The sequence below is a fragment of the Panicum virgatum genome, chromosome 2N (genome assembly GCF_016808335.1).
Source record: "Panicum virgatum strain AP13 chromosome 2N, P.virgatum_v5, whole genome shotgun sequence".
Classification (NCBI taxonomy): Eukaryota; Viridiplantae; Streptophyta; class Magnoliopsida; order Poales; family Poaceae; genus Panicum; species Panicum virgatum.
In genome coordinates this window covers 52,643,007-52,664,509 of record NC_053146.1, presented here as the reverse complement: position 1 = coordinate 52,664,509, position 21,503 = coordinate 52,643,007, and the positions used below count along the sequence as shown (strand labels likewise).

The following is a 21,503-nucleotide window of genomic DNA, read 5'->3' as shown; positions in this document are numbered from 1 at the left end:
AATGAGCCAAGTCTCATCATGATTGGCTACAGTGATGCTACAGTAAACGTGCTCAAATATCCTCTAATCGTACGGTCAAAGGCCTCATTAGCTTGAGCAACTGCTACAGTACCATAGTTATGGAGGTAATTTTGTAATTAGATTTTATTTACTACCCCTACTTAGTGGTCAAAGTATCGTTTCTGTCTCATCAAAATATTTTCACACCACAACCAAACATGGCCCTCCTCTCTCTCTCCCTCCGCCCTGGCCGCCCTCTGATGTGGCAATAAATGCCTGCGCTACGCCCATCAATGTCCCGAGATGGAGAGCCACTGGTCTGTGGGGACCACACGCACCCGTCTTCTCCCCCCGGCTTTCCTTCTGCTCCTCCTCCCTCCTCGCGCCTGCCTCGCCATTCTATTCCACGATGCAAAGCCCCGTGCTTCGAGAAAGAAGAACCGGACAGGTATGGTTTCCGTCGGCGGCCGAAAGAGGAGCGTAGCAATCAGGGGTGGCAAGTTTAGACCTTGGCATTAGCCTTCATCTGGGACGCATGATCCCAGACGTCTCCTGGTTTGCCTGTGCCGTTTGTTCGGCAGTCAAGGTCACCATAAACTCTGGATCTGAGATGTGTACCCTTTTTTCGATTCCCCCTCGCGTACGTGTACCGTCCGGGTCGATTTCTTGCGTGATTCTTGACGGTAACGCATACATAGTACGGGCATACGGCTGGCTGATTCATTCCCTCCGTAGTGAAGTTGCAACTAATAGTACTAGTTGTCGGTACCTCAGGACTGGGGTACCTCCTCTTACTATGTCAAAACTCATTTTGTTAACCGTAACTACGCCCTAAGGAGCTGAGCAGCCGGATCTCCCGGGTCCAGCCCCATCTCATCGGATCAACAGCCCCGGACCTGCTTCCCGCTCGGGACAGGTTCGGTGTCACCACATGTCCTGAAGAAGAAAGCGCTCAGAGCCAAAACGGCCAGGGGCCCCGGAACCCCCGGGGGTCCGGGACCCCATAAACTATCCGGACCCCTATCCGGGAGGGAACAGACACCCCGCCTGGGGGGTCCGGAGCCGCCACGTGTCCGCAGACGCAGATACGCGCGCGGCTGCCAAGCTTCCTCGAGAAGACTTGGCCACCTAACGCATTCAATACGGGAGGCATTAAGAGCGCTCTGACACAGCAGAGCCCGAGGAGACTTTCGCCAGGCTGTACTGTTGACCGCGTGTTACCAAGGTACACTGTACAGCCGCTGGCGCCACTCACGCCACGCACGTCAGTCTGCTACACCAGTTAGACACGACAACTCGGCGACGGAGTATCATAACGCCTACACGGTAGACCCAACAGCCTACGCCGCAACCTACTCTGCCTCAACAGGCGCCTCGCCGATGAGACAGGAGAAGACCCCCCTCGGCCAGAGAGCCTACAGGACGATGAAGTGTATCCGGCAAGAGATTCTCCATCATTGTAGCACCACTACTGTCTAGTAAAATATACATCCTTGTTGGGCCCACCTGTCGGGGTCCGACGCCTGTGTACGCGTCCTTCCTTGCTCTATAAAAGTGAGACGCCCGTTAGAGGAAGGCTCAAGTCCAAAGGGAGACTTGGGGGCAGAGGATAGACTCATTCATTCCCAGTGCAATACAACATACAGTGGATGTAGGATATTACGCTCCGGCGGCCCGAACCACTCTAAATCCGTGTGTTCTTGCGTTCTTCCCCCCGAAGCTAGATCGGCCTAATAGCTTAGCACTTCCCCGAGTACTCCCCCTCGGGGAAAAGGCGGGTGCCTTCCGCCACCCAGCTGTGGGTACCCCCAAAAAGCCCAGGACATTTGGCGCCATCCGTGGGGAATATGCAGGCGTTGGCTAGATCTCCAAACTTCTAAGGCTGAGCTCATCCTCTGCAACGGCGGCGAGAAGATGAAGAGAGGCATGGCGGCACCTACGCCGCATGTCACTGCGCTGAGGCACCAGCGCCCTCGGTGCGGCGGTGCACGGCAACGGCGCCTGCTGTGCGTCGCCACTGCGACGCCTCAGGGCCGGCACGGTGGTGCGCGGGGGCGACGCCTGTTGCGTGTCGCCCTGCGCCATCCCAGTGTCGGCTCAAGGTTTTCTCTCAAGCAACCGCCAGCGATCCCCGGCGGCGGCGTGATGTCGGCTCAAGGCTTTCTCTCAACACGAAGCCTGGAGCCAACCACTGTCGCCGGGAGGAAGTTGACCGTCGACTCCTCCCTCCCCAGGACCGAGTCTCTCTCGGTGCTGCTGCAGACAGGACTCCGCCACCAGGCGCGGGGGCCCAACGCCAGCACACCAAGGTCGAGCTGGCGAACGACCGCCCTTCTACACGCTCCGTGCTCATCCAAACGAGCACCCAGCTCGTGATGAGCGGTCATCGGGCCGGCTTCCGACGGCAGACGGCGACAGCTGGCAACGGCAGGGCCACTCCCATTCAAAGCCAAAGAATTTGTTCTCATGCCATCTGAGCGTAGGACAATTCTTGTGCTGGGAGGAGCCCTGCAAGCTCCCGAGGTGATGCTGGATGATGCTGTACAAGCGCGTCCAGGGCGCCATCGCCCCAATGACTCAGAAGAGCTCCCAAGATAGTAGCTCCACTACGGCCAGCAACGTGCACGCCTTACGGGGCGACGGCTTTAGGTTATCACTAGAGAGGATTAAGTGTGTTTCTCCTTTGTAATGATTTGGTGCCTATGTGTGGTCCAGAGCGGTAAAGGTCCGCCCTTGTAAACCCGATCTCTGGCTTCATCGCACAAGCAGGCGACACCAGCAAGTGGTCCAGAGCGGTAGAGGTCTGCCCTCGTAATCCCGACCTCTGATGTACACCACGAGTCAAGCAATAAAGGAGATTTGCTTTCTTAGTCCTATCTTTACTTTAACCTAATAGCATTTGTTCGTTCGACCTGCATGTTTCTTTCTCCTGCACGGAGTTTTTTCTTTAGTTGCTAACAATCCAAATTGAGTTGCTGGCTTGTGGTTAGGTTGGGACACCCCTTCTAGCTGGAAGGCAGTTCGGACCCCTAGGGACATGCTCAGGAGAAGTGGTGCCCGTATCCTGGGGTAGAAAAGTTCTGCGTAGCTTAGCCTGGTAATGTACCCTAAGCCTACGTACTTCACTGCCCTGTTACGAGTCCCCTAGTATCCGAGTCTGCTGTCCCTAGAGGTCCCGGGCTCCTTTCTAGTATAAGGCCTGGTTTCCTACACCTTGCTGCAAGGCCCGGTGACGTAATTCATGGGATCGTCAGCAACGATCCAAGTCCACTCCGGTGGCCCGCTCCGACGGAGACCGCTCGCCACGGTCGCCCCAAGTCCACTCCGGTGGCCCGCTCCGGCGGAGACCGCTCGCCACGGTCGCCCCAAGTCCGCTCCGGTGGCCCGCTCCGGCGGAGACCGCTCGCCACGGTCGCTCCAAGTCCGCTCCGGTGGCCCGCTCCGTCGGAGACCACTCGCCACGGTCGTCAGAAGCCGGGTCCGGGGAATTAGTGCTTGCTCCTTGGGCAGTTCGAGGTCCGCTTAGCTCGGTTCCGTACCCTAAACCTGCACCTTCGCCGCACTATGGAGAGCACTCTAGTACCAGAACCTGCCGACAAGTGCAATGGCCGTGAAGGGGTCCGGAGCACTCGCTCTCGACATGGGCACGCCAACGCAATCAGCATTGCGTCATGATCCTGGCCCCACCTGCGGGTTCGTACCTCTCCCGAGGTGGGCCCGGGGGCCACTGTCGGTACCTCAGGACTGGGGTACCCCCTCTTGCTATGTCAAGACTCGTGTAGTTAACCGTAACTACGCCCTAAGGAGCTGAGCAGCCGGATCTCCCGGGTCCGGCCCCGTCTCACCGGATCAACAGCCCCGGACTTGCTTCCCGCTCGGGACAAGTCCGGTGTCACCACGTGTCCTGAAGAAGAAAGCGCTCAGGGCCAAAACGGCCAGGGGCCCCGGACCCCCCACGGGGTCCGGGACCCCATAAACTATCCAGACCCCTATCCGGGAGGGAACAGACACCCCGCCTGGGGGGTCCGGAGCCGCCACGTGTCCGCAGACGCAGATACGCGCGCGGCTGCCAAGCTTCCTCGAGAAGACTTGGCCACCTACCGCATTCAATACGGGAGGCGTTAAGAGCGCTCTGACACAGCAGAGCCCGAGGAGACTTTCGCCAGGCTGTACTGTTGACCGTGCGTTACCAAGGTACACTGTACAGCCGCTGGCGCCACTCATGCCACGCACGTCAGTCTGCTACACCAATTAGACACGACAACTCGGCGACGGAGTATCATAACGCCTACACGGTAGACCCAACAGTATACGCCACAACCTACACTACCTCAACAGGCGCCTCGCCGATGAGACAGGAGAAGACCCCCCTCGGCCAGAGAGTCTACAGGACGATGAAGTGTATCCGGCAAGAGATTCTCCATCACTATAGCACCACTACTGTCTAGTAAAATATACATCCTTGTTGGGCCCACCTGTCGGGGTCCGACGCCTGTGTACGCGTCCTTCCTTGCTCTATAAAAGAGAGACGCCCGTTAGAGGAAAGCTCAGGCTTGCTCCAAGGGCATACCGTATAACGCCCCCCACCCTACGTAGGGGGGCTTTGGGGGGAGCGAGCGCTCCAACGGCTCCCCCCACAGCTCCCCCTATATACGGGGGGAGTTGAAACTCCCCCCACGTATAGGGTGAGTTCCAACTCCCCCTATATCTCTAATCACACCGTTTCTTCGTGATATTAATCCCGTTTGAGCCCCGTAACACGATAATAATGCGTATTATGACAGTACAAATACTGTATGTTTTTTTAAAATTCAAAAACATTAAATAAATAGTTAGTTAATGAGTGATAGTATATATGGGGAATAGATATGTGAGGAATGGTTGGAGAGAAGGAGTTTTAGGAGGAGGAATCTTTTGGAGGTAGTAAAATATAGTAAATAGTACGTTTGGGGGGGTTGGATGGGGGGAATGGTTGGAGAAAGCCTCAAGTCCAAAGGGAGACTTGGGGGTAGAAGATAGACTCATTCATTCCCAGTGCAATACACCATACAGTGGATGTAGGGTATTACGCTCCGGCGGTCCGAACCACTCTAAATCCGTGTGTTCTTGTGTTTTTCCCCCTAAGCTAGATCGGCCTAATAGCTTAGCACTTCCCCGAGTACTCCCCCTCGGGGAAAAGACGGGTGCGTTCCGCCACCTGGCTGTGGGTACCCAAAAAGCCCACTACACTAGTAGTTAGGAGTTTTCAAGTAAGAAATGAAATCGTGATGATTTTAACGAGGCAGAAAAGCACAGATCAGCTTCAGAAAAAGGGAGATGTATACGACGTGAACTTTTGTACATGGCGAGACATGTATGCAGGGCCAACGAGATGATACGCTAGCTGGTTAACACGGAGAATGGCTTCTACTGAAGCTCCGGAACACATGCGGGAACAGTAGTACAGCTATATCATATGTTCATCCATCTAAAACGTCTCCATGGCCTCAGGGGCATGGAGGCCATGACTGCCTTTCGGAACCCTGAAGATCTCACCATCCAGATCATGGTCGAACCAGCGGACGGAGGGGGGAGACCGGGAGAGAGGGAGGGAGAGAGATGCGTGGTTGACCTCGTACACGGCTTAATTTTGTACAGAGAAAGTTGTGATCAAAATTCCCCTGCGCTGCGAGAACAGAACCAGACTCATCATGCGCTTCAAAAGCTGGCCACGAGCTCACACCCTCTTGCCTGGATCCGAGGATGTCGCTGGGCCATTCCGTCCCTCCTTGACCGGCGGCGGGGCGGCGCACACCGGGATCACCGACCGCACGCTAACAGCCGGCGCGTGGAACCCGCCCGCGGCGAAGGAGCTCGGCGCGGCGTCGTGGCGGTACGCCGACGCGGGCGCGTAGTAGCACGGCGGCGGCGGCGGGAGTGCCTCCGAGGCGGCCCTGTCCCTCACGATGGCCCTCTCCAGCATGCGCACCAGCTCCGCCGCCGCGGCGTCCCTGGAGCTCGACGCCGGTTGGTGCAGCAGGTGCAGGGGAGGCAGGATCCTGGGCCCGACCGGCGGCTGCGGCCGAGCAGGAGTGTTCCGAGGCCGCCATTGTTGTCTGTACATCGGCGGGTTCGGAAGAGCAGAGGGAGACGAGCCGGTGCCGCACTGCTTCGGCAGAGGCGCCGCCGCCTTGCCGTCGCCGACGTCGCCTCGAGGCTTCAGCGCGGCGAGAACTCTGGCGACGATGACGTGGTCCTGCTCGTCGCCGGCGCCCGGCTTCTTGCGCGCCTCTGGCACTGCAAGAATGAGAGTCCGTCAAGGTGCTCTGGACTGTCAATAATGCTCCGCGACTCGCAAAGATCCGCGCGAGATTTGACTTTTCGGGGTTGGCTGGTTTACGCACTCCGTTTGAGGGAAGACCAGGCGGCCATGGCGGCGTTCTTCTCCGCCTGCTTCTTGGTCCTGGCGGGGTCGCCCGCGAAGCTCATGCCAGCGAGCTCCACCGTGGAGGCGAACACCGGCGAGTGGCCCGGGCCCGAGCGCACCGTGGTGTACGCCGGCAGCTTCAGCCCGGCCCGGTGCGCGGTCTCCTGCAGCAGGTTCTTGTACACCCCCGTCTCATCCTGCGGGCACGCATCCATTCCATTCCAACGGGCTGGCGTCACGCCGAAGAAGCAAGAGAGCACGCGAAGATCGTCGAGCGGGGGTGACTTACGAGGACCCGGGCGGCGAGCGAGGTGGAGGGCCCGCGGAGGGAGAGGCGGGCGAGGGCGACCTCGGCGGCGGCGTGCTCGGCCTGGCGGAGCGTGGTGCAGCCGCTGGGGCCCTCGAAGGTCTCGCCGTTGAAGGTGACGGCGGCCCGGAAGCACGGCGCGTGGTCGGGGCCCTCCCGCGTGCACACGTACGACGGAAGGCTAAAGCAGCTCCTCTGCGCCAGCTCCTGCAGCTGGTTCTTGTACATCCCCCTTCCTGCTGGCTGGCAGCGTTGCTGCTCCGCTGCTATCTGCCTATCTAGCTGTGTAGCTCCTATGGCGTCCTACCTACGCAGTACCTATCTGCATCCTCCTCTTCTTGAAGTTCATGGATCATGGCGTCGTGGTCGTGCAGAGAGGGGGATGGGGGGCCGGGAGGGGGAGGGGTTGGAGAAGGAGGAAGAAGAGATGGGAGGCGAGAGTGTTTAAGCAGTGAGGGTGGTAGACTGCGCAGCTCCCAAATGGTGCAGTGTTGGTCTATTGGAGAGGAGGGGTAAGTGGAGGGAATGGGCCCGGACACCTTCTGGTATTAATGACGGCATTTATGGTGCTTTGTAAGCATGCTGGATCGAGAGCCCGCCAGTCGGTCAGAACCCGTATCCCGTATCCACATCGGCTTGTGCCCACTTCATCACGTGTTCGTATTCAAGAACTCGGCTGGGTACATCTCAGCCGCCCGATCCATCGCTGGCAAAATCGACGGCCGAGATCAGACGTATCCACAATGAGATGGGCCCATAGCCATAAAAAAGGTCACCTGAACGGCTTAACCAATGAAAGAGGGTGCCACCGCTGCTTCGGATTTAGGCTCTGACCCCGTAAATCCCGTAAACACAAAAAAACGTCATATTAAATATTTCAATATATGTATGGAGTACTAAATAAAATTTATTTATAAAACTTTTTATATGGATGGACTGTAAATCGCGAGACGAATCTAATGAGCCTATTTGATTCATGATTTGCAACAGTGATGCTACAGTAACCATCCGCTAATTATTGATTAATTATAGATTAATTAGCATCATTAGATTCGTCTCGCGATTTACAATCCATCTGTGCAAAAAGTTTTGTAAATAGACTTCATTTAGTACTTCAAACTAGTAAGATTCCTTTAAAAAAAATTTTTTGCAACGGAACTAACACACAGCCTTACTATCAGAGCCGGGACTGCCTGCCAAGAGCTTAAAGATCATAGATTCATAGCAAACACCTCGCTATTGTTGGCTAGTTTTCGAACGTAAGAGATCAATCCAAGCAAACACCAACCGAAGTGTCGGAAAAACATGGAGAGGAGAGAGATAGAGGGTGTACCTCAATGCCCAAGACAAACCACATCATCAACAATGTATTAGGTGTACAAACCTCCAGGCAGGTGACTCGGGCGCCCGCTCAAACCTAGCCGCCACCTTCCACCAACGACCCGCCCCGCCGTGCCGCCGCACGAGCAGGCCAGCGGAAGCCCGTGCGGCCCGCGAGGAGGGCGGCGGCATGGCTCCTTCCCCATCCTCAGATGGTATTGGGCGGAGGCGGCTGTCTGAACTGCCATGGCGGCGGCGGAGCCCGAGGGGCCTCAGATCCGGTACGGTGCCGGTTGGATCTGGTTTGTCATGCTGCTTGTGTGTGCATGAGGAGGTGGCTCAGCGATGAAGATGGTCACGGGCTGGTGGCTTGCCCGGCATCGGCGCGCCTCGTGTGGCTGGGCGTTGTCTGCGGTTATAGGCAGTGGAGGCGAGGGTTGCCGCACCAGCTCCTTAGATCCTTGTCAGTTTAGGGTGTGGCGGCATTGGTGGCTCGCAGGCGCGGCGGTGCGGCGACCTGCAGGTGGCCGGCTGCGGCGCGGGGCGTACAGGGTGCCATGGTGGGAGCGGCATCCTCGCGTGAGGTGGTGGTGACTGGTGACACCTCGGCGACATGCCGGTGTGAGGAAGCTGGCGTCTAGATCCGGCTAGCCATGATCTGGGTAGATCGTGGCACAAGAGGTGTTAGAAGGTTTGCAATGGCTCGGCTTAGTCCGGGCTCTCCTCTTCCGATGGACCATGGTGGCGGCGCCATGCCCGGCCCAGCGTCCCGCACCATGGCGATGGCCGCAGCTAGTAGGACGGCCCGCGGTCAATGTTGTCTGCTTCTTTGTGGTGGCAGATGCTAGAGGTGGGTGATCGCCAGGTTGTGCAAGTTCTCGGATAAAAGTCTTGCTCGGTCTTCGATCACTGCCGTCAACGACGGTGCCATGGTGCATCGTTCTCCTCCTTGGATTTCTCCAGGTGAAAACCGAAGAACTGAATTGTATATTCGGGCGACGGCGGTATCTTTGATGTTGTTCTCCTACCGGGGTGTAGCTATGGAGTCCTTGGGAGGGCCATCATGGTCAGTGTGGAGGGAAGAAGAGATTTGACAGGTAATAGATGATCCACACATCAAGTTTTTAAGTAAACGAGAGATGTGATGAATTGGTGTTTGCGCAAAGATGTTGCAAGGATGGAACGGAACGAAGAAGAAGATTGAAGCTTAGCCTTCTAGCTTTCTTGATTTGTTTTCTAGCTTTTCTCTTGTTTTGTTAAATCCCGCATTTAAGGTTCAGAATCTAAGCACTTATGTAACCTTGTGGATATAGAAGGTCAGGTTAATTCTTTATCTGAAAAAAGGTTCAAAAAATAACTTCAGTTCTGGCTTCTGCTTCCTTGATCTGATTCATTAGGGCATGGACACGGTCTGTAATAAAGTCACACTTTTATCTAATAATATCCGAAAGATATTATCTCAAATAAAAGGATTTAAATTATGAAAATAATTTTCATAATGAATTTGCGTGGTGAAAACTCCATACAAATGCTAGGATGGTTGCTGACTTTTATGATGTTAATAAGAAAAGCACACTCATATAGTCATATTGGCTACTTCTATGATAATAGTAAGCGGCATTTCACTATCTCACTTATTGCGATATTGCTAGTTGTAGAAAAATTCTTCTTCTAACGGTCTTACTTATACTATCACACGCTAAAAGTCTTTGTGTTCTCTCGAGTCTCGATGAAGAGTCTCACAGTTGGCTAGAAAAACAAAGGCCTAGTAGCCTCCTCGATTACTATATTCTAGGTGGGCATGAAAATAAAGTTTACGATGATAAAATTTCCAAACGCTCATTCAGGCAATGGGAAAAATTCAAATCATACATCAATACCCGGAGACGCGAAATTCTTATCCCTCAATTTGATAACCGACTCATCAACAATCCAAAGTTAATAAAACAAATTTAGTACCGGCCACTTTATATTTGTTAGGTCCCGTTTAGTTTCCAAAATTTTTCCTACAGTACCCGTCACATCAAATCTTTCGACACATGCATGAAACATTAAATATAGTTGAAAAAATAACTAATTATACAGTATGACTGATTTTCATGAGATGAATCTAACGACATTAATTAATCTATGATTGGATATTAATTGGTAAATAACAATAAAAATACTACAGTATCAAAACTCAAACCTACTAAAGAGCCTTACTCGCGCTCATCGCAAAAACCTGTGACGTGAAAGCTCCAAGCCGCAAGTCAACATTCTCCGATCATCAGCTAGCCGGCTCCGAATAAATCCGGTCAGGCGGTTGAACCCCTGCCGGGCGCTTCAGTCGCTCCAGCCGCTCACCAACTCCACTCGCCGACCTGAACAAGTCAAGCAGGCCTCTCCTCCTTCACTACTGCCAAGTGGGTCCTATACCGAAAAATGAACGCCACGGCCCCACCGCTGGCGACACGGTGGCACGCCGCCCGCTGCTACGCGCACGCCGCCGTGCACCTCTCTTCCACTCCCAGTCCCAGGCCGCGCAGCCGCATTTCTCTCGCCAATGCTCGAGGACTAGTCAGTCCTCTCTCTCTCCTTTTCGCTCCTCGCCTCCGCCGTTTCTGCTCGCCATTCCTCGCCCGCGCCTTCGCGTCCGGCCGCCGCGGGTCGCCCCCTCCCCCTCGTTTCCCACCCCCGCTCCACGTCGCGGGCGCCGGGGGTGCCGCTCCGGGGCGCCAGGTGCGCGCGCGCGCTCGGTTCGGGAGATCTCGGGGGCTGCTGGTTGCTTGGTCCTGGAGAGGGGGCGGAAGAGGAGGGCGCTGTGTTGCTGGGGTGAGGCCAGCTAAGGTTTGCAGCTCTGCGGAGGGGTAGCTGGTGGAGGGCGGTTGGGGATGTACGGGCCGCCGTCCCGCGGCGGCGGGGGCGCCGGTGCCTCCGGCGAGCAGCCTAGGGTTTACCAAGTCTGGCGGGGAAGCAACGTAAGCGCTCGCGCTCCCCCTTTCTCCACCCCCTTTGTTTTGGGTTCTCTGTGCCTCTGAACACTGGATCTGGATCTGCGTGTACAGTGCTTAGCGAGGGTTTTGTGATGTGGCGCAGGTTCCCTGATTTGGTTCCACATGAATAGGTTGGGAAATTACTCATTAGGTGTTGTTTTGCTGCGTTTAGTCCATGTGCTTGCGATTCGTGTGGTTCTAAGCTTGAATTGTGGGGGTTTAGCGCATACAATTGCGGAAATGTGGAGTATGTTGATGCCACTGTCGTTGTAGTGGTTATTTAGCTGTGGAAAGGTCTCTGGATGATAGAAATAGAACTTGAAATCGTTCATTTTTTTTGTGGCTCTGCAGTTGTGCTATGAATTATGAAATGGGTGTTGGGGCTAGGAATGTAGTTTATATTTATCTCAAAGCACCATGCTGCTTGTCTAGATAATGGCAAAATTCACCAGTTCTAAATGTTTGAACTTCTTGCAACTGCTACACTGTTCTGGAATTAATCATGAAATGTGGATTGAAACTAGGAAGAGCATGTGATTTCTTTAATTTGAACATTATGCTGAGAACATCCAGGTCAGATTTTCTCCATCATGGGCACCGCCCGAATTTCATTACTTCAAAAGCAACGAAATTACAGAGTCTTTAAACATCCAGTACAAATGGTTTGCCTTTTCTTGTTTTGTTGTGTGTTGATCAATTTGGGCCAGAAATATTAGCTTGTGTGATGAGAAATTACTTTACTTGCTGTAACTGTTAAAATGTTCTGGAATGAATTGTACAACACGGATTAAGACTATGAAGAGCAAAGGCTTTCTTTTCATTGGACAGTATTCTTAGTTTATCAGGTACAGAAAGCTTCCGCATTTGTGGCATGTTAATCGTGTTTTTGGGTGTTTGGCTGGACAATATTGGTTTGAGCAGAATTACAGAACACTTAAGTTTCAGATGTGCTCATTTACCATTTTAGGGAACTCATTAGGGTAGTGATGATATTGGTCTAATTATAGAAATACCCTTTTTCCCATTTAGGGGTAGGGTACTTTTCATTCGAATAACCTTTTTTATCCTAGGTGGAATAGGGATACTTTTTATATATCCATGACGAAGCAGCATCTGCAGAGTGTTCCAAAGGGTGTCATTTGGCGCTTGCCTATGCATGCTTAAGCCCTGGGTGGCAGCGCCTTGCGTAGTTGCGCACGCGCGCCGGGGGTGGGGTGGGGGGGGGGTGGGGGAGGTGGGTGTATAGGCGCTGCACCACAGGAGGTACAGGTGACACCAGGTCATTGCTAATAGCCTTTGTTTATGAGCTATTGTGGCTTCTTTTGTGATAGTCTATGAATTGTGAACTGTTCCCAGCAAGCTCTGTATTGTGTTTCATGGTCAGAGGCTAACATTTGTTGTCACCTGCTCACTGGCCAATTATTTACTCATACAGTCTGATGAAGAATCAAGAATCTGAATTTCTTTTTGATTGTTAGGTGCAACTTCTTCCCTGGAAGTGTAATTTAAGATAATACGATTAGTGAGGCTGGCAGTGGTCTGTATCACTTGACTTTTGGATAGAGTTATACAAATTGTTTCCGTGTTTACAACAAATTAGAGGGGTTAACTGGCTAACTTTCCAGAAAGCATGATGGGTTCTGTCGTTTGCAGGACACACTTCCTGTTAACAGAATCATAATTCACACAAATACTTGCTTGGATAGCTCTTTATCATATTATTACTATAATTTTTTAAATTTGTACAATTTTCCTTCTTCTACCTTTTCGCGATAGCATTTATACGGATAGGTATTTTCAGTGGGCATCTGTGTTTAGTATCCAATGAATGAATTGTTTGCAACCTAGCTTTCTTAAGATATGACATGGTGTTTTGTTTTTTATACAGCTATTCACAATTGCAGTTGCCACAAGTTTCTTAAAATAGCTACTGATATTCTTTTCAGGAGTTTTTGTTGCAAGGCCGGTTCATATTTGGACCTGATGTGAGATCCTTGTTTCTCACTATATTCCTCATTCTTGCACCAGTGGTGGTCTTCTGCATATTTGTGGCCAGACATCTTATCAATGACTTTCCTGATCACTGGGGAATTTCAGTTATGGTCATAGTGATAGTCTTCACAGCATATGTAAGTGTTGTTAGTAATTTATTCTTTCTAAACCATTTCAAGGAATTCGAAGCATGCTTGTATGGAGTTGGTTGCTTCGTATTGGCAGTTAAGCCATGTTCTCTTGCATGATAATTTGATCTTCTTGATAAATAGGAAGTGTGGTAGTGGACAGCAATCACATTGCCAACTTTTCACTTCAGTTCGTTGATGAAATGTTGTTAAATTTATTCCTTAATTAGTAAATTTTAAATAAATCTCTCAAATAGTGCACAAACTCTGAATATGGATATAGAAATGTAACATGTGGAGACTGAATGTATAAAGTGTAACATACTGTATAATTCATAGTTTTATTAACAGGAACTGCCAGTAGGACCCGTCTTACCCTGGATTTTATTTAATCTCATCTTTTGATGCTTGAGTTCCATTTCTTTTGGAATGAAACCATTTTGAGCCCCGCACGGTAGGGATATGTTAGATCCCCAAAAGTACCTTGATGCAGCAGTGGTGCAGTACCAATTGGTGACACCTTGAGATGGTTCTTGATTATCATATCTATGAATTTTAGAAGTAAGAAGAGCCAGTCTGTCATCCCTACTATAACTGGTTTGTTTTACAACTAATAAAAAAAATTGGACAGAAATGAAGCTGCAACTGTAACCACCCATTGGAACATTGGTTGTATGTGGCCCAATATAATGGGGTGTGTGTGTGTTTGTGGGTTTGTGGGGTGGGGGGGGGGGGGGTGCTGAGTGGTTCTGCCATCGGTCCCATGCGAATGATGTTTCTTTGGACACCATTTCCATTTTATCTGTAAATGACCGTTAGCTGATATATATCTGCAGTATGGGATAACTTTCTCGATTTAAACAACAAATGCACATGCAAAACCTGTAAAACATTGTTTTTTGGTGTGAATGGTGGTTATGCAAATCAAAGCCCAGAGAAACACATTGGATTGCGACTGTCAAGTAGACAAATCAGAATAGCTGGCATGACAGATAGCATTTACAATATCTGTGCAAAAGAAAAGATTACTTAATGCTGACCTCTAAGTGAATGAGATTTTTATGCTTGAGGATTATCATTGAAGGTACTTGCTTTGTGTGTAAGCTAAGTAAATCGATCAATCAACAGTGTGAGGTCATGTGTTTGATGTACTCCTTTGTTTGACTGAATCTTTTTTCCTTTTGTTTTCCAGGATTTGACACTGCTGCTTCTTACCTCTGGTAGAGATCCTGGTATAGTGCCTCGTAACACCCATCCTCCTGAACCTGAAGCCATTGATATGAACAATGATTCTGGAAATGGTCAGACACCGCAGCAATTGCGTTTGCCACGGACAAAGGATGTGATCGTAAATGGAGTCATTGTGAAGGTCAAGTACTGTGACACCTGCATGCTGTATCGACCACCTCGATGCTCGCACTGTTCTATCTGTAATAACTGCGTGGAGCGCTTTGATCACCACTGTCCTTGGGTTGGGCAATGCATAGGATTGGTAAGTATGAGAATGCCTTGAATAATTTAACATCGTTGTTTGCAGCATGTGTTGCAGTTTAATCTTGTATCAAGTAATGTTATCTGAATAATGCTCAGTTGATATTTTTATACATTAACAGGAGCTTCATTATGTGGTGCTAACTGCCTGTTTATCTGCTGCAGCGCAATTATCGGTTCTTCTATATGTTTGTATTCTCTACGACATTACTCTGCCTATACGTGTTTGGCTTCTGCTGGGTGTATATTGTCAAGATCAGAGATGCAGAACAGTCGTCGATCTGGAAAGCAATGTTGAAGACGCCAGCATCAATGGTTCTGATCATCTACTGCTTCATCTGTGTGTGGTTTGTAGGTGGCCTGTCTGTCTTCCATTTCTACCTGATGAGCACTAACCAGGTTGGTTACCCTGTCAAGCTTTTCATAGTAGTGGATTTTACTTTTAGGCTTAGCACAAGGAATTGGTAATCACATCTCTCCTTTTCAGACAACCTATGAAAACTTCAGATATCGCTATGATCGACGGGCCAATCCATACAACATAGGGATTGTGAACAACTTCATGGAGATCTTCTGCACTGCAGTCCCTCCTTCAAAGAACAATTTCCGAGCTAGGGTCCCAGCAGAGCAAGGTTTACAGCAACCACGTGCACCAGCAAGGGGATTCATGAGCCCGAACATGGGCAAACCTATTGGTGATTTTGAACTGGGTAGGAAGCCGGTATCCTGGGATGAACCTCGGTCAGCAGCTGATATCAGAGACTTGGAGGTTGGTCTAGGCGGTCTATTGGACGAGAAAGAAGGCAGAATAGCTCATGCATCCCCAGATTTGAGCAGAGAAGACCTTCCTGAGCTTATGGAAGGCAGGGCTGGTATGCATTCAAGGCGAACAAGTTGGGGTCACAGAAGTGGGACTTCAGAGTCAATGGACAGTATTGCCGTGCAAATGGGAACTGGAGAATCTCACTGGGGCTCGATTAGCAGTGTCCATGGTGGTACTTCCAGTGGAGCTCACTAGCGCACCGCAGCACGTTTTAACTCATCAGAAACTCACCCTCTCGTGAAACCTGCCTCTGATACTGAATGAAGAAGCAACAGCCCTGTGTGTTTCTGCGTGCTTGTGCTTTCGCTCCGCCTAGGATATACTTTGGTGCTTTCTTACTCGCGTCCCTGTTGTTTCATCCTGGAAGCGAATCAGTTCTTCTGATGCTGCCCTTCCTGTTTGGTGTTCTAAGCAAAAAATAACAGAAGAGCTCTTCAACTCCCTCGTGTTTTGGATGATTATCTGTCTCTGTATATATATCATTGGAAATTGGAATTGTCTGTAAGAAGGGTTGCCAGTAATACGGTTGTCACGCACTGCTCGCTAGGTCATGTTTGTTTGTTCCATGATTCACGATGTATGGTCAATTTCTCCCACCACCACCAGTCCACCACCGCTTCAGATTTGCAGCTTCTTGTCAGTATGCGCCGTATGAAAAAAGAGCCTCCAATCTCTGAACTTTTCGTGTTCACTTGTCATGTGTCAGCTGTCGTTCGGCCGAGTTGAGGCTCGAACCATCACAATCATTCTCCTGGGTCGCAAACGTCGGAATCTCTGTGCCCCTGCCCGGGCGCAAGTAGGCCACCGGAGAGTCGCAGTACTACGTGTAGTCTGTACGTACGATGCTACTGGCCTCCAGCTCGACCAGCACGTCCTGGGCTCCCTCCCTAGGTAGGAGTATGTGCAAGCAGAATAGCTTCAAGATACTGATGGTCGCGGTGCGCAGAATAGCTTCAAGATACTGATTCCCTCAAAAAAAAAAAGCTTCAAGATACTGATGGTCGAATCCGAGTCAGACGGTACGAGGAGAGGACGTGCAACCACTTGCTGCTGCCGCTGCTACTCTAGCTAGAAAAACTGCTCGTGGTTGTCTTCCGTGTTCAATTTTAAAGGCGTCTAAGATTCATTCAAGAGCCGTGTAATCCTGACGAGGACTGACGATCCTTGCGTGCGCTACCAGATCGGCAAGCAGCTCATTCCACTGTTCGATCCAGAACGCCAGGGAGGCAGGGACTATCCTGCACCGGAGTCAGAGCATCTGCCGCTTTCCCTTGTTCTTTCTTTCGAGGACTCGCCGTTGGTTTGGTGCCGCCCGGCAGAGATTCTCCTCCTCCCGGTTCGCCCCCGCGCAGCAGCACGGTGGTGGTCATGGACATCTGGTGGTGCTCCACTTGGGCTCCCTCAGCTGGCCGCCGCGCGCTGCGCCCTCGCGCACCGTTCCCGTCATCTCGCCGGGCGACTTTGCTGCCCCCGGCGAAAGGCGCGGTTCGGCAGCTGCATTATTGCTCACTAGCCGCCGCGGCGGAAGATAGCTATAGCTAGCTAGGGTGAATGGAGATCGCGCGGCTAGCCAGTGATCCGGGCACCCAGCAGGCACCTGCTGGCACCTCCGTTTCGTCAGATCACACCTCGGCCCCGTGCCGGCAAAGGGAAAGCGGCCGCTTCTTCCGGCTTCCGTTTCCGTTGCCCGGGCCTGCACTCTCCTATCGGTAGACGGGTACCAGCGCGGCCGCCGGTAATCTGGCCGCGCAAGGAGCTTCTTATTCAACTCGTGCGCCGTGAATCAATCGCACGCCCACACGTGCGCGAAGAGGCGGCCTCGCTCAATCCTGGCCGCACCGACCGGCGAAAAGAGAGGGTCGATCTGCAAGTTCGGCCGTTCGGCAGCCAGCGATGAGCTCCCTCCCACCTCCCATGCATCATCCCTCTCGCCGGTGAAAAAAGATCTTGTGTTGGGTGATCGACTGGCCTGGATCCACCGTACCGGTGAGCGATCGGGGCCGTGGACGCATGCGTATGACATGGGTACAGCGGTGCCAGCACTAGTAAAAGGCAAACTCGATCATTCTTCGGTTCTTGTCTTCTTCTCGATCGTGCAGGTTTTTACCAAAGTAGTTAGTTGCCAGTCGGCTAGATACAAAAGGCACACAGCACTATACTACTGGCACAGCACTATCTCTAGGGAGGAAGAGGAACTATGCAGCTTTTGCATCCAGCGGTGATCGATGGCAGCAACTGCTGCATTGCCTGATCAATGCTTGCAGAATGATGTTCATCGTCAGCAGAGTATTAGGAAGGGCCGCATTTGCAGAACTGCAGGTACGGACATTAAGAGATTGCCATAACCTATATGAGCATATGCATGGCTATATGAAAGATGTGTGCTTAGAGCATCTCCAAGAGCTCTTGTATCTATGGATAGCTAAAATTCTGATATAACTATTATGTAAAACAAAATAGCTAGCGAAAAATGGGTGAAATCCAACAGTTTCTCCATAATCCAAAAAGGGATGGCCAGCGCTCAGCGCTAGGCAAAGATACCCAGCGGCATCCTCTGGATAGAAAACGAGGATAGAAGATGAGATAGATAGAGTTTCTGTTGGATAGGAGTTTTTTTGTCTTTCTTTTCTTTTTTTAACTAACTCATCCAAGATACAAGAACTCTCGAAGATTCTCTTACATTCGGTGTGGCCCGAGTGGAAAACTCTAAACCAGCAAGCAGAAAAGCAAGTAACAGCATGGATGATCTCTCCTTACCATGATACCATGTGCATGCTTGTCTTCTTCATGAACCTCACCACCTTACAAGCAACCGCTCAATGTCGTTCGTTCCCACGTGTCCTCTCGCGATCCCCTCGCGCCATATGGCAGCCGGCCGCTACAAATTAAAGCACTACCGGCTACTCATCAGGGACTGCAGCATGCGGCCACCTGGCAGCTTCAGCGTCAATCCGGCCGGGTCATTTAGTACTCATTTCGACGTCAAGGAGCGTGCATGCCATCGTTGCTATCTTCAGCGACGGCGACATCTCCTGAGCGTGGAGGGCGACGCATGCACGCACCGTACCATGCAAACAGATTCTCACCTCCTCCACCATCATCGTCTACACCGTCCTGCCGTCCTCACGACCTTATTAGCACCACATCTGTGGGAGGAAAATTATATATACCACGTTTCACACATTGGTTTTGGGTTTCATTAGTTTGCACTACCGGAAAACGAGTCATATGTTGTGTGCATAATCTCGGGCACACGGCAAACCTGCTTTTTGCCATGTGCCGGCCAAAATATACACAGCAAATACAGAGCACACGACAAACCCAACATTTACCGTGTGCTAAAGGAAATAACGCACGATAAACACGTGGTACACGACAAATATATATGACAGGTTTGCCGTCGTGTGCCTAACGTCTGGCACACCCAGCGAATCCAGAAACAACGGTTGTGTAGCCGTTAATTTTGCCGTGTGCTTCAACTGTCACTCGGAAAATCAAACCTTTGACGTAGTGTTGTAGGCTTTGATGATTGTTCATATATGCGCATGCAGTTCATAAATAAAAAAATATCTTATATGCACTACCCTTTCGGACATAAGGTATTTTTCCTATAAATTTAGCCAAAGTTTTAACGGGTTGGACTCAGGATAGAAAATGAAACAACCTAAACTTGCTTTTTGAGAACGTCTTCCTTTCTTGCTTTTTGAGAATGTTTTAGCATTTTTTTGTGGTATGCGTAAACGTATAGAATTCTTTCTTTATTTGAACTGTGAATCACAATGAGACCACTACTAGTTAGCCTATAATTACTGCATCAGGCAAAAAGTTTTACACTGCGACAGCATGGTTAACAAGTAGTAGTATAGTAGATATACATATGGCCGCGCAATGGTGCCTAGCTCGGTGGCCCACTTGAGATTAACTCGCATCCTCGCCAGAAAGATGGGCCCGGCCGGAGCTAGCTCTTCTATCTATATATACAAGGTTCCTTCCCATTGCCAGAGCACAACACGAGCATCCATCTCAGAGGTATAGTAGTACACACGAGTTAGGAAGGGAGTAGCGTAGTGGAGCACAGGAGCTCGGTGGATGGTCTCTGATCTTTCTCTGAGAAAGAGAAGAAGAGCGGAGATCCCAGCAGCCCCTGTCTCGTCACTCTATCTATCTATCTATCTCATACACTGCTAGCGCTAGCGGCTAGCTAGGGCTCTATCTTGCTTGGTACTGTCGCAATGGCATTCTTCTCCATGGAGCACCCGTTGGCCTCTGCCTTTGGCATCCTAGGTACTCTAACAATGATGAACTGATGGTCACCTCACAATCTGCACGCATCAGCTAGCGCGCGTTACTGACAGAAAGCTCCATCTCCTTTTGATCCCCCTTCTGTTTCCTGCAGGCAACATCATCTCCTTCCTGGTGTTCCTCGCGCCAATGTAAGTGCAGCACACGATCCTGAACTGAAGTAGTTGCTTGCGGCTGTGACAAGCTAGCAGCAGTGCGTTAGCGTTCAGTAAATTTACAGCGTCTGATGATCGAGTCGATTCTGACAAAAAGAAAAGAAGAAAAGAAGAACGTGATGGTGGATCGATGCGTGCGTGCAGGCCGACGTTCCTGCGCGTGTACCGGAAGAAGTCGACGGAGGGGTTCAGCTCGGTGCCGTACGTGGTGGCGCTCTTCAGCTGCACGCTGTGGATCTTCTACGCGCTGGTGAAGACCAACTCCAGCCCGCTGCTGACCATCAACGCCTTCGGCTGCGCCATCGAGTCCGTCTACATCCTCCTCTACCTCGTCTACGCGCCGCGCCCCGCCAGGCTCCGGGCGCTCGCCTCCTTCCTCCTCCTCAACGTCGCCGCCTTCTCGCTCATCGCCGCCGTCACCCTCGTGCTCGTCGCGGAGGCGCAGCGGGTCAAGGTGCTCGGCAGCATCTGCCTCGCCTTCTCCATGGCCGTCTTCGTCGCCCCCATGAGCGTCATCGTAATAAGCCCGGCCCTCTAGCCTACATACCCTACCAGCAAGCTAATAATTAATTGATCTAGCGAATTATAAGAAACCATCATATATATATATATACTGCTTCTTGTTGTGCATGCAGTTTGTTGTGATCAGGACGAAGAGCGCCGAGTTCATGCCCTTCTCCCTCTCCTTCTTCCTCACCCTAAGCGCCGTCGCCTGGTTCTTCTACGGCCTCTTCACCAACGACCTCTACGTCACGGTAAAATTAAAAACTGAAACATCAACAATATATATAATCTGCTCTCGTCTCGCTCCATTTCGATCCACATTAGTAGCAAGCAGTTGTTACGACGCTAATTAATCTTGTTTGCTTGTTTGTTTCCGTCGATCACGCACGCAGCTCCCGAACGTGGGCGGCTTCTTCTTCGGGTGCGTCCAGATGGTGCTCTACTGCTGCTACAGGAAGCCCAGGCCGGCGTCCGTGGTCCTGCCGACGACGGCCGCCGCGCTGGCGGCGGAGTCGGCGGAGATGGAGCTGCCCCTCGCCGCCCTCGACGCGGCGGCCGTGCTGCCGGAGTGCGCGGTGCCCGTGCTGGCCGAGCTGCAGAAGCTGGAGGAGGCGGTGGGGTCGCCGCGCAAGGGCGGCGTCAAGGCCATCTGACCCTTTGCATGCCCCAGTGGCGTTGCTGCCTCCGGAACCAGATCGAATTGAAGCGTGAAATAGTTTGGTAGACTGAAATTATTATTTACTGCCCAGCAGAGAGAGGTATCAGCTATACGCGCGTGTGTGTGTGTGTGTGTGTTTCTTCTGATTTAATCGTTTTGGTTGGTTGGTTTGGATTTGTGTGCATGTGAGCTTGTACTCGAAGTTAATCTGCTGGTTTTGTCTACAAATTAATCTGATGGTTTGGGCGAATAAACAGAGGTACCGTGCACGCGCTCGTTATTAACTGTACCGAACGTCAAGTTTGCATCCTGGAATATTTTGGTTGAGGTTCAAGGGTTTTTTTTTTTTTGAGAATAGGTTGAAGACTTGAAGTGTTGTTGAACTATGGAAACTTCTTCCCTCTGCGACTCGGCCCATGAAATTTTCAGGAAGCAGTGCAGC

General features: G+C 51.3%; 3 protein-coding genes across 3 annotated transcripts; 2 read left to right on the top strand and 1 right to left on the bottom strand.

The window, feature by feature from the left end:
* Positions 1-5,301: 5,301 nt before the first annotated feature.
* On the bottom strand, positions 5,302-7,215 carry LOC120661190 (double-stranded RNA-binding protein 3-like). The gene is made up of 3 exons (XM_039939927.1): positions 6,696-7,215; positions 6,384-6,603; positions 5,302-6,276 (listed from the first exon to the last, which is right to left on the bottom strand). The coding sequence occupies exons 1-3, from the start codon at positions 6,939-6,941 to the stop codon at positions 5,717-5,719; spliced, it is 1,026 nt and encodes a 341-aa protein (XP_039795861.1). The 5' UTR covers positions 6,942-7,215; the 3' UTR covers positions 5,302-5,716.
* A 3,337-nt stretch (positions 7,216-10,552) lies between these two features.
* Positions 10,553-16,041, top strand: LOC120661189 (probable protein S-acyltransferase 7). Its single transcript, XM_039939926.1, has 5 exons — positions 10,553-10,993; positions 12,955-13,137; positions 14,321-14,620; positions 14,785-15,018; positions 15,107-16,041. Exons 1-5 carry the CDS (start codon positions 10,907-10,909, stop codon positions 15,635-15,637), a joined length of 1,335 nt encoding a protein of 444 aa, XP_039795860.1. The 5' UTR covers positions 10,553-10,906; the 3' UTR covers positions 15,638-16,041.
* Positions 16,042-19,467: 3,426 nt separating this feature from the next.
* On the top strand, positions 19,468-21,308 carry LOC120658912 (bidirectional sugar transporter SWEET11-like). The gene is made up of 5 exons (XM_039937035.1): positions 19,468-19,726; positions 19,839-19,875; positions 20,044-20,416; positions 20,535-20,654; positions 20,796-21,308. Exons 1-5 carry the CDS (start codon positions 19,675-19,677, stop codon positions 21,054-21,056), a joined length of 843 nt encoding a protein of 280 aa, XP_039792969.1. The 5' UTR covers positions 19,468-19,674; the 3' UTR covers positions 21,057-21,308.
* Positions 21,309-21,503: the final 195 nt, after the last annotated feature.

Bases quoted from the DNA above. Each gene is read 5' to 3' on its own strand.
- LOC120661190 (XM_039939927.1), bottom strand. From the start codon at position 6,941: ATGTACAAGAACCAGCTGCAGGAGCTGGCGCAGAGGAGCTGCTTTAGC. The intron at 6,604-6,695 runs GTAAGTCACCCC...GCGTGCCCGCAG, and splicing joins CGCTCGCCGCCCGGGTCCTC to GATGAGACGGGGGTGTACAA. The intron at 6,277-6,383 runs GTGCGTAAACCA...TCATTCTTGCAG, and splicing joins CTGGTCTTCCCTCAAACGGA to TGCCAGAGGCGCGCAAGAAG.
- LOC120661189 (XM_039939926.1), top strand. From the start codon at position 10,907: ATGTACGGGCCGCCGTCCCGCGGCGGCGGGGGCGCCGGTGCCTCCGGC. The intron at 13,138-14,320 runs GTAAGTGTTGTT...TTTGTTTTCCAG, and splicing joins TGATAGTCTTCACAGCATAT to GATTTGACACTGCTGCTTCT. The intron at 15,019-15,106 runs GTTGGTTACCCT...TCTCCTTTTCAG, and splicing joins ACCTGATGAGCACTAACCAG to ACAACCTATGAAAACTTCAG.
- LOC120658912 (XM_039937035.1), top strand. From the start codon at position 19,675: ATGGCATTCTTCTCCATGGAGCACCCGTTGGCCTCTGCCTTTGGCATC. The intron at 19,876-20,043 runs GTAAGTGCAGCA...GCGTGCGTGCAG, and splicing joins CTGGTGTTCCTCGCGCCAAT to GCCGACGTTCCTGCGCGTGT. The intron at 20,655-20,795 runs GTAAAATTAAAA...TCACGCACGCAG, and splicing joins CCAACGACCTCTACGTCACG to CTCCCGAACGTGGGCGGCTT.